This window comes from Eptesicus fuscus, chromosome 4 (genome assembly GCF_027574615.1).
Source record: "Eptesicus fuscus isolate TK198812 chromosome 4, DD_ASM_mEF_20220401, whole genome shotgun sequence".
Taxonomy (NCBI): Eukaryota; Metazoa; Chordata; class Mammalia; order Chiroptera; family Vespertilionidae; genus Eptesicus; species Eptesicus fuscus.
The window spans coordinates 10112845-10124847 of NC_072476.1; the positions used below are offsets into that span (position 1 = coordinate 10112845).

General features: G+C 50.6%; 1 protein-coding gene across 1 annotated transcript in view; it reads left to right on the plus strand.

The window, feature by feature from the left end:
- RAB11FIP3 (RAB11 family interacting protein 3) overlaps nt 1-12003 on the plus strand; it is a 98455-nt gene that overhangs the window by 82686 nt on the left and 3766 nt on the right. Inside the window, exons 8-10 of the mRNA XM_054714565.1 lie at nt 4868-4961; nt 6052-6155; nt 9339-9479. Of these exons, the coding sequence (XP_054570540.1) occupies nt 4868-4961; nt 6052-6155; nt 9339-9479 (339 nt within the window). The remainder of the gene's footprint in view (nt 1-4867; nt 4962-6051; nt 6156-9338; nt 9480-12003) is intronic.

Consider the following 12003-nt stretch of genomic DNA (forward strand, 5'->3'; position numbering starts at 1 on the left):
AGTAATATTTATTCTGGATTTTCTCAACTCTTTTAAATTATATTTAATTTTTTAATTATTATTTTTTCTCTCTTTATTGATTAAGGTATTACACATGTGTCCTTATCCCCCCACCCCCCACCCCCACTCATGCTCTCACCCCCACTCATGCTCTCACCCCCCCTGGTGTCTGTGTCCATTGGTTAGGTTTTAGTTTTATTGTTGACACTAATACAGCTGTCCCCATTCCCCACCCCTCCCCCCTGCCTATCTCTACCCAGCCCTTGCGTCATCTTTAGTGCTGCTCTGCCCAGCCCTCTCTCAGGGCCACGAGGCAGCCCTGGGCCTATTGGCCATTCCCTCCCAGAGCCTCTGCCCTTTGCACAGGTGTGTGCAGGCTGCATTGCTGTGGTCCTGTTTCCCCCACACACTTGTGGGATCCAGATATTTGTTTCAGGTGTTGGGTCATCTCACTCCCTGATAATCTGTCTTCCTTTTTTTTAATCTCCATTTTTTTGTCCAGTATATATTCTTGTAGCTTGTTGGAAAAAGAGGTACCCAGGGGATAAATCCCCTCCACCCCCTACTAGGAGATACGTTGAGACCTTGCTAGATATTGTACTCTTATAGTTTGGCTTAGTATAGAAATGTGGGCTGTAAATGATTTCCCTTTAGAGTGTCTTAAGGCATTGCTCATTACCTTCTAGTACTAGGGACTGCTGCTGCTAAGAGGTCTGATGCTTTCTCATTTTCCCTCTCTGGGAGCTTTTTAAGATGTTTTCTTCTTTATCCTGGTAGTGATCAGTCTTGTGAGTCCTTATTCCCATTAATTCTGCTGGGCTGAATGAAAGTTGTGCTGTTTCATTGTGGAAGTTTCTGTCCCTTAGTTTTGGGGAGCTTTGTCAGCCTGTTTCTTTGACAGTGTTCTCTGTTCCACTTTCTGCTTTTTCTAGGACTCCTGCTTGTGGCCCCACATGCCTTCATCCTTGCTGCCCCTATGCCTCTCTCTGCTCTGGCTTTGTCTCCTGTGACCCACATGCCAGCAGCTCTTCCTCCCCATCTCTTCCCTGGGTTCTCATCTGGGCTCTGTCACTCTAGTTAGAGGTCTCCCTCAAACAACGGGGGGCACACTCTGTGCTTATTGAAGTGGTTGCTCACAGCTGGCCAACCTGTGGTGTGGGCAGGCCCCTGTGTCAACAGGTCTTTTCTCCAGCCAGGCTGGCCTGTTTTCCCAGAGTGAACTCTGCCTGGCTGCCAGCTGCCAGCGTTTGGGGAGCTGTGCTGGGCCCACCATTTAGTTTGCAGACTGGGGGTGCATTCTGTTTGTAAGCCCTGTGTCCTGAGTCCAGGGCTGCTCCTGGTCTAGGACAGTCCTTTTCCAGGGTGCGGTAGATGCTGCCCCTCCCATCCTCTGTGCTCATCTCTGCGCCCCGTTCTCAGGTGCCAGTCCTTCCTGGGCTCTCCGGAGGAAGCGGCTGGCTCCAGTGTCTCACTGGCTGACTGTGGCCCTCCTCTGCCCTCCAGTGCCCAGGACATTTGTTGCTCTTTTTTCCACTGATTGTTAGAGAGAGTGGAAGGGAGGGAGGGAGGGAGGGAAAGAGAGAAAAACATCAGTGGGAGAGAGAGACATTGATTGGTTGCCTCCCGCACACACCCTGACCAAACCTGCAACCCTGGTATGAGCCCTTGACTGGGAATCCAACCTGCGACCCCTTGGTGTGTGGGCTGGCGCTCTAACCACTGGACATCTCTTTCCTGGTGCCATTTTCTCTTCTGTTCTCCTTGTCCTTGGGCATGTAAACATTTTGTGTGTGGTGTTTTTTCTCTCCTCTATCAGCTCGAGGGCTTAGGATCCAGAGCAAGCATAGCTGCATATCATCAATTCACCTCCATTTGTTTTCTCACATCACCCCTTTCAGAAAAGCATCCAAGTTCTTAGGGCTATAATATTAATTCCAAACTACACTTTATTACAGTTTTAACATCACTTTCATATTTTACCCCAAATAGGCTACAGCTAGTAAAACTAAGGAAGGTAAAAATCTGAGTCATCTCCTCTCAGCCTCCCGCATCTGGGACACTGAGGGCCCAAGCTGCCTCGACGGTTAGGCTTTTGTCTGCTCCCTCCATGAAACACCCTCTGAGAACTTAATTTTCCTTCACAGATACCCTTTGGTATAGAAAAGCCCAATCTGCAGGAATGTGCAGTTTACAGAGGCATATTTTGTGGTCGGTACAAACATACCTTGTAGATGCAGTTTTAATCTGCTGCTATTTTGCTCTTAATACCACCACCAGAATTTTAAGAAAACTCGAAATAACTGTTGTAATTTCACTCTTCACAGTGTTTTAGCCCTTTGCACGTGGCAGTGTGGCTGGAGTATGGGTTTTGGAGCCACCAGCTCTGGCCTCTGTGACCTGACTTGTATCTAACATGGATGGAAAGGGCTCTGGGGTCGGTGTGCAAGCGAGAACCGCAAGGCCCTGGCACACAGCCAGCCTCAGGACCAGAGGGAGCGCCAGTGGGACTGCCACAGAGCAGAAAGCAGGTCTTGACCCTGAGTGTCCTGGCACCTGCCAGACTTTACCTGACTCCCTTTGGGATGATCAGGCATTTCCCAGAGTCCCCTCTCCGGGTAGGCCTCCTAAGTAGGGTGGGTTTAAATAAACAAGACCCTCACCCACAGTGCCAAGAAACCTTGGCCTTTCCCTGAAGCAGCCACATGCTAGGGCCACACGCTGGGTACTTGGGGACTGGGTGCAACCGCCCATCCCTAGGTTCAGCTGTTCCGAAGTGCCATGAGCCCCTAGTAGGAGCTCAGGATTGTGTGACAGGCCCTGGGCCGTAGCCCCTCCTCAGATGGTCTCTGAGTCTGGGGTGGGCAGCGTTCTCTCCCAGCATTGGCATCAGGAGCTTGTGTTTGGGGTCAATGTCATTGGTGTTTGAGAACATCAATTGGACAAGAACATGGTGGCCCTGCCCTTAGGGTTCAGTGTCCTTCAGGGAATGAGATGAAATCCAAGAGGTGCTCCTATGTCTCACCCTGGGCACATTTAAGGGACTCGTGGTCCCCAGGGACGAAGATGCCCTTCTTTTTTGTTCCCCTGAGAACATTTCTGGAGTCAAAAAATTTTTAAGAAATGTACAAGCTAAGTCAGCACTAAAAAGGAAATAGAAGGTGATACCTTTTATAAAGATAATGTAGAAAATTTCAATGTGATTTTTTAAAATTTCTTTATTGATTAAGGTGTCACATATTTGTCCTCATCCCCCCATTCCCATCCCACACCCCTCCCCACGGATGCACCCATCCCCCTGTTGTCCTTAACCATTGGTTAGGTTCGTATGCATGCACACAAGTCCTTTGGTTGATCTTTCCCCCCTACCCCCACCCTCCCCTACACTCCCTCTGAGGCCCGACCGTCCGATCGATGCCTCCTTGTTTCTGGGTCTGTTCTTGTTCATCAGTCTATGTTGTTCATCATTTCCCCTAGATGAGTGAGATCATGTGTTATTAGAAATATACTTATAAGAACCGAATGTGAGACGAGCAATAATAGTTATGCTGACAGGCAAATGAATCAGTCTGTAGTGAGTTTCTTTCTGGACCAACAGTTCTTTTGAGACCCAATTTCAATGTCCACCAGTTCCTTATGTGCACATGTCGGCACTGACCCCTCAGCTCTGGATGGTGGACAAATGGTGGTAATGCAGGTCCGACTCCCTCTGGTTTGGTCTCGCCCGGACCCAGGGGCACGGCTTCACCCGGACTCAGGGGCGCGCAGCCTCACCCGGACCCAGGTGCGCGCGGCCTCACCCGGTCCCGGGTTCCAGCCTCACCCTGACCCAGGGGTCAATGTGATTTTTAATAGTTTTTATTGAATCCTTACCCTGTGCTATGTCCTTTATATATAAAAAACCTCATTTAAACCCCATAATAGCCTGCAGATCCCCATTTTAAAGGAGAATGAGTTTCAGAGAGGGTGAGTAGCTTTTTCAAGGTCACACAACTGAGTATCAGACTGGCAACTTGGAACCTGGGTCACTATATGCAGACTCTGTCCAAATGCTCTGAGAGTTACATATGCACCAGGTAAATAACAGCTGATATAGTATCACCACAACTAACAAGATTATCTCTAGGGTGACTTTGAACATGTATTTGCTGAGTACCTGCTAAGGTGCCAATGGCTGAGGACTGAAGCAAGGAGCTTCAAGAGTGTGGAGCCCCAGGGGTTTCCACAGGACAGCCGGGGCTTATGCTCACCTATGTCCTAGGTTGCACGCCACCCAGCGTGGCCCACATGGCTGGAGACCTGTGCTCACTGGTGCCAGGTGCTTGGAGCTGCTCTGGCAGGGGGCAGTCGTGCCTATATGCCTTTCCCAGAAAGACACTCCCCCCCACCCCAAGTCTCTCACTATTGCTGCTTTTGGGAATACATTTGAAAAATCAGATATCAAGATACATGTAGGTGACGTTGTGTGCAGAAGTCATGATCCTGAATTAGTATTTCATGGGCCAGCAGTGGAATATGAGATTATATCGTATCTCAGGGAGGAACCATGTCGTATTTTATTATTCAAGTACAAAGTACCCTTGCCCCATCAGCTGGTGGGAGAAGGCTGGGCTTATCAGGCTCCAAAGAGCAGCAGGAGGACACTTTGAACACAGAGTACAGCTGGCTTACTCTAGCCCCTCGGTAATAGTGTCCTGCCCAGAACTCCCTTCGGCGGAGACCTGGGTCCCAGGCCGCTGGGATTTGCTTTTCAGACTGACCTAGAAATGCTCATGTTTGAAGAACTTGCATTGGTCTCTCCCGTCTTCTTTCCTCTCTTTGTTCTGGTGAAAGACCTTCTCTGGACTGGGCTGTTGTTTCTTCTCCACAGGCACCTGCATCAGTCAGGGGCGCTGACCATGGAAGCCCTGCAGGACCCTCCCCCAGACCCTGTGGAGGGCATGGAAGAAGACATTGCGGACAAGGTAGGCCCTGGATGGGGAGACCAGAGGACCACCTGTGGACAACAAGGTCCCAGTCTCACGACTTGTGCTCGGGGTGTGGACCCACATTGGGGTGTATTTGTTGAGGTACATTTGGGGACCAGGCCTCATCCTGGCAAGCAGATAGAGCACATCAGGAGTGGTGACAGCACCACAAGGGCTAATTAATTCGATCCTCTGCCAGCTCTGCCAGTCCCTAGCATTTCACAGACAAGATAGAGGGGACTGAGGCGATGGGAACAGAACAGTGAGCGCCAGTGACTATCAGCCCATATTTGTATGTGTCAGCTCAGGGTGCACTGACTCAGAGACTCAGCTCACCAGGGCCCATGGAGGCAGGATTTGGGGGCACTGGAAGTTTTGGGGAGGAGGGCACTCGCCCTGCAGTGACGGCAAAATCAAACAATGTGTCGAATGGGCTATTCCCTGAGAGAAGCCTGGTAAATGGGTTATGTGGGGACAGACCCATACTTCATAAGGACCAGCTTCAGAAAGAGGGGAAGAGGAAAGTGGCAGCACACACCCCTCACCTCTTTCTGTCCCCCCTCACCTCCTTCTATGCCCTTCACCCCATCCTGTACCCTCACCCCATCCTGTCCCCCCTCTTCACCTCCTCCTGTACTACTCCCTCACTTCTTCCTGTACCCTTTCCTGTCTCCCCTCACCTCCTCTCTATAGCACCTACAATATCTACTTTGCAGGTCTCAGTCTGTTTATCACCTATGTAGGCATCTGTGTCCTATCTTGTTAGTGAGCTCCCTGAGAAGGGAGGTATCAAATCCTGGGGCCTTTCTGTTCCTTGAGTCCCCTGTCATGTGCTGTCTCCATGGGCTGGGGCTGGCAGAGAGCAGGTGCCCCACGAGCCATCACAGATTCATCACACGGCACTGTCGGGGCACCGCAGGCCTCTCCAGGTCACCTGCTGACGATCTGCACTTGTAGTTTTGAGGCCCAGGAGTGTTCCCCGTCCATATTGACGCCTGTGGGGGCCATACTACCTCATTTATGGGGATAGTCTCCATGAGCAATATAGACCCAACTGGAGCCGAATGAACGCTGTCTTGCTACCAAGGTTGTCTACTTGGAGAAGCGGGTGTCAGAGCTGGAGAAGGACACCGCTGCCAATGGGGAGCAACACAGCCGACTGAGGCAGGAAAATCTCCAGCTGGTGCACAGGTGAGCATGGCTGCTGCGCAGAGGTTGGCTCTCACCTGAAGCTGTCCTCCATCCTGCTGCTGGGAGCCAGCCCAGGGGATGGTGCGGGGTTGCCTTTTGAGCGTGGCTTCAACTTAGTAGTGTCTCCAGCCCATTTAGGGCCTCAGAGGAAAGAGTGTGGAGAGGGCACTGCCTCACCCCTCCCTCAGGAGCAGTTGAGGCCCGCACCCACACTGCCTGCACAGAGTGCCTGGTGGAGGGAGCCTGATCTCATGGGTGGCAGAGGCTACATGGCGAGAGGAGGCATTCTGGGGTTCTAATGTGAGGCCTCTGGCTTGTGTCCCCACTCTGAGAGCCCATCCAGGGGAAATAGTATTAACCACAGGCCTTCGTTCCTGGTCATGGGTTCCTTGGCTTTGAGAGTTGCTGTGATTTGCTCACTTCCCCCACATCATCTGGTTTCATCTTTCTGATCCCTGTGAGGCAGATACTACTGTCCCATTTTACAGATGAGGAAACCAAGGCTAGGGAGATTACATGATTGCCAGGGCCTCAGACAGCAAGTGGGGGCTTTGGGAGTGAGAGCCAGTGCCTTCAGAGCCCTGTGCATTGGAAGCATGACCTGTCCTTGGGACATGCAGGCCCTCACAGATACTTAGCCACAGAAACGAGCAGTAACCGCTGGGTACATGGTGGGATGCGCAGTCTGATTCTGATAGTGTGAGCACAAGGAAGACATACCAGACGTGTGAACTGAGGAGAAACTGTGTGCATGGAGGAGGCGGAGGTTACTTCCCACTCCTATTGTGCAGACTTTTTATAGAATGCTGTGTGAGTTTCAGTGTTTTGAAACTAGTTATTCTGTGTAACCTCATGCTGTTCGCAGCGATGTGCTTCTTGTGCGGAGCATGAGGAGCTTGGCCCAGAAGCATCAGCTGCCAGGTGTGCTGCCCAAGTGCATTTGGTGTGGTAGCCAGGCAGTGGGGAGTCCCGAGGGGCCTGGGAGGCGGGCAGCATGGTGTGTGGGGGATCTCCACAAGAGGTCTGCCACGCCAGGCTGCTGGAGCCCAGAGCTGGCTCTGCCACACACTCTGACTACAGACAGGAAGAGCCCTGTTTTCGAAGCCTTGTTTTCGCACCCAGGACCTGAACAGGTGGACTCCGAGTGCTTATAATAGCATGGAACATGGGCCACACACTCTCACGGCATTCGCATCATCGGCATCAGGGTTATAATGGTTCCTGTCATAATCTTTTCATCCTGGATGCTACTGACTACATCACTTTATTTTCTTTTGATCCTCACCCAAGGATATTGTTCCATTGCTTTTTAGAGAGAGTGGAAGGGAGGGAGTGGGGGAAAGAGAGAGAATAACATCGATGTGAGAGAGAGACATTGATTGGTTGTCTCCCGCATTCCCGGGGCTTGAACCTGTAACCCAGGTATGTGCCCTTGACTGGGAATTGAACCCATGATCCTCTGGTGCACAGACCAATACTCTTATCACTTAGCCACACCAACCCGGGCTACATCACTTTAATGAAGTTAAAAGGAGTTCTGTTGTGCAGTCGAGACCCTCTCGGGGTTTTCACAGGAGGGCCTGCCCCGTTCCTGCGGATGTTTCTTCTGGTGTTGGCCCCAGTTCTCCTAAACAGCGTGCTGCTGCTGCAGGTTCTTGGTGTCGAATTCCACATGCTTCCTCTGCATTTGGTTCTTTATTTTCTGGGTTCCCCATTTTTCTTCATATTGTGAGGCTATCGCCCATTGTTGCCTGGGAAAGGGTGCGTAGGAACAGGTTCTTTGAGACCTTGCATGTCTGAGACTGTTTCACCCTCCACTGACAGTGGGGCTGAGGCTGGGATTCTACTTGGAAGTAGGTTCCCTGAGAACTTGATGGCCCTGCTACCTCCCATCTGAACTGTGGGTGGGATGCCTGGCACCGCTGTGTAGCCCTGTTCTCATCCTCAACACATGAGGGCTTCCTGTTGTTTCCTGTGCTGGGCACGTGGTTTTTCAACCTTTAAATCTGGAAAGTGTGCCCCTCAGCTTCAGGAAGATTTCTAGAATTTCTCCAGTGTCTTTCATTTTCTTATCTATCTGAACTTCTATTCCTCAAATATTAGACCTTCTAGACCTTTCCTCCCATATCCTTGACTTTCCTATTCTTTTCCCCCCTCTATGTAATACCCTTGGTTTTCTTCTTCAACTCTTCTATTAATTTAAAATGTTTCTCACATTTTTAAAAATATATTTTTATTGATTTCAGAGAGGACGGGAGAGAGGAGAGAGATAGAAACATCAATGATGAGAGAGAGTCATTGATAGGCTGCCTCCTGCATGCCCCCTACTGGGGATGGGGCCCACAACCCAGGCATGTGCCCTTGACCAGAATCGAACCCGGGATCCTTCAGTCCGCAGGCTGACACTCTATCCACTGAACCAAACCAGCTAGGGCAATGTTCGTATATTTTTAATTTCTAAGTTACTTTTTGCCATCTGTTCCTTCTGGGACATCACCTCTGTTTTGTGGATATGGTATCTTAGCTCTGTTAGTTACAGGCTTTTCCTCCTATTGCCTGCACGATGTGCATTTCCTCTGAGGTCCTTTTATTGTTTGCTTTGGCCACTCTGTGTTAAAAGCTTTCCTGTGATAGCTGGTGATCTTTGGCCATCCGTTTACTCCTAGGTGAGAGGCACCAAGAAGCAGATGAGAAGCCCTGTGTGCAGGGACAGCTTAGGGCTCCACGTCACCCGTGGGCAGGGCCTGGAGCCCTTATCTTTGGGATGGTTAGTTCCTGCCTCCTGTGGTTGGGCATAATGGTCTGGGAAAGGGCCAGGGCCATGGCCATGGTCCCCATCTGAATATTCCCTTTGTTCGTGTGTTCTTGTTGACACCTGCCCTTATCTCTGCTGATGAACTGGGTGGGTGGTTTGTACACCAGATCCAGGAGTGTCAGTGCAAGGGGCGCTCAGGGGCTTGTACCTATCAGGGGGTCTCCAGTCCACATGCCATTCTTAGTGTAGGGGGAGCAGAGACTGGAGGTGGGGCACCTCCTGCTTCAGACTGCCCTTAACTCTAGAGCTGTGGGTGGAAAGTCTCACAGCCTTCCTATCCCGAAGGGCAGCTCTCCCAGGGTCCTGATGCAGCATCTAGCCCCTGGTAGAAGGGCAGAAAGTCTCACCTCCTGCCGTGGCCTTCACAGAGCCAATGCCCTTGAGGAGCAGTTGAAGGAGCAAGAGCTGAGAGCTTGTGAGATGATTCTGGAAGAGACACGGAAGCAGAAGGAGCTCTTGTGCAAGATGGAGAGAGAGAAGAGCATTGAGATCGAGAACCTGCAGGCCAGGTAGGCAAGGCCACCGCGACTCTCCAGAGGAGTCAGTGAGAAAATGAAAATGAAAAGTGGATGCTTTCATGAACAACAGCCCCAACCTCCCACCCAGGGGGGGACATGGTAGATGGGGGACAGGAAGGTACAGTGTCTAGGAACAAATTTTATTTTAGAAAAATTGGAAAATCTATGTGAAGAAAACTGTAAAACTCTACTGAAGGCCACAAAAGGTCTAAATTCAAAGAATGACCCTCCATAGATATCAGTTTCTCTAAATCTATCTCGAGTTGGATGTTATCTCTGTCAAACTATCAATCTTTTTTTAAGGCAACTTGACAAAATTAAAATTACCTTTATGCTTCTCTGGAGGCATAGCCTTACATGAGTCAGGAAAAGGAGGGAATAGAGAAAGAGATGAACACATTGTATATAAAGCATACCTTGAAGGAGTTGCAGCAGTCCTGTGCTGCTCGGCCCTCAAGCTAGAGCAAATGACACACACTCATAATTACACATGTGAGTGATGGTTCTGTGAAAATACTGTTTGTACAAGAAAACCCACAGATAACTTAATGTCTATCCGCAGAAAAATGGTGAAAAGGATCATCTTGGAGTTCCCTCCCATTCTCACTCCCAGAGCACCTCCACTGGTTAGTGAGGGAGGGGGGTATTTCACAGAGTTGTGTTTCTTAACTGAGCCAGAATACAGTAGTTTTAGATATTCATGAAAGGGGACTCTGCATTCATTAGCTTGTGTCCCTCCAGCTCTTAAAACTGGGAAGATACACTTAGACTTTACCTAAGAAGAGCTCCTGAGCATTTTCAAAGTGGGGTGGCATGATTGGGCTGTACCAGAGCTGTGCCAGGGTCACCTTGGACAGGGAAGCTTCCTTGCATGCAGACACAGTGGGGTGCCACCACCAAGACAGCGCAGTTTAGTGGACTCAGTGCTATCTCTCATTTGTGTGTGCTGGTAGTCTTTCCTTTGGCCCTCCACTGGGGCTGTGGTGCTGAGAGGCAGAGCTGTCCTGCTTCCCACATCGGTCCACACCACAGCCTACACAGCCAGGTTGTCCTGCTGGCCACGCAAGATAGCAGCATGGAGGGACACATGGTAGATGGGGTCTCATGCCACAGGAGTCGGTGTCACAGCTTCTTCTGGCCAAACTTGCTGCCTGCCCTGTGCACCAAGGTCACTGGCTCTGTGTGCCTGGACCTTATCAGCCTCCTGCAGCTCCCTGGGAGTGTGGTGGGGGACAGAGGAGGCCTATGGTTCTTGAGGGGGCTGCTCAGGTCCTCAGAAGCCCCTGCAGCCCTGGGTCAGCACCCTAAGGTCAGCCCAGCACAGGGGCCTCCCCAGCATGGCCTCAGCCCATTATGGTGTATAGGAAGACACCCTCAGTGAGGGGGACTTCAGAGCAACATAGTGGTGAGGACAACTGGATTATGGAAAGGAACCAGGGATCCTAGAGAAATGGCTGAGTTTATGGCCGGGACAGGGTAGACCAGCAGAGCCTAGAGCATCTTGTGGTGCCAGAAAGTAGGGAAGTGCTCATACAAAAGCATACACACACAGTGATGGGTGCATAGCCCAAGGACACGAGCCAACTGAAGGTCAACAGTGGGACAGTTTGAGCAACACACTACTACTGATACCATTGGACCACAACCCAAAGTGTAACTAAATGTGATGGTTGGTAAATGGGGAGAAGACACAAACCTTCCTCACAGAGGAGGAATTACAAATAATACAGGGAGATCCCCCTTCCCAGGAGGTGGCGCTGAGTCCTCCCTTCCATGGAACATGGGCTGGACTCGGTGACCATCTTCCAGATACAGAGAATGGGCAGGAAAAGTAGAACTTGACAGAGGAGACACCTGGCAGACACACCTTAACCAGGTGATCCAGGTCAGCATCACCCATTTAGACTTAGGCATCCTGATCTGATGTGACAAGAGTGGCACCTCACTTCTGTGGGATTCTTCCCCAAACCATAACCCAGCTAGTCATGAGAAAACACAAGAAAGACTAAATACATAACCAAAACTGTCAAAGGAATGAAAACCAGGAAAATCTGCGAGACTGCCCAGCACATAGAGGACAATGGAGACAACTAAGTGCAGTGTGGTCCTGGGAGGGATCCTAGACAGAGGGCACTTGTGGAAAAGCTGAATTGCATCCAAGGTTTGGTGATCAGTGTTGGGGTGAGGGTGGGTGGGCTGTGACGAACCTGCTGCAGTGATGAGCAGATGCTTCAAGAGGAAGCTGAAAGGGTCCACAGGGACTCTGCACTGTGTCTGCAACTGCTCTGTAGACCTGAAATGATCCCCTCACCCAGAGTGTATTTAACAACCATCCTAGTCCGTGAAAAGTTTTGACCCAGAGCACTTGTGTGTGTAAGGGCTGGGCTGTAGGCATTGGGGAGGAGCCTCTGTGGATCCCTGGGAAGCCCCTATTGAGAGTTCCAAGACACTCAGCCTCCCTCACCCCAAGGAGATGAATTCCTAGGAAGTGGGTCCCAGCCTCATTCTACACCCC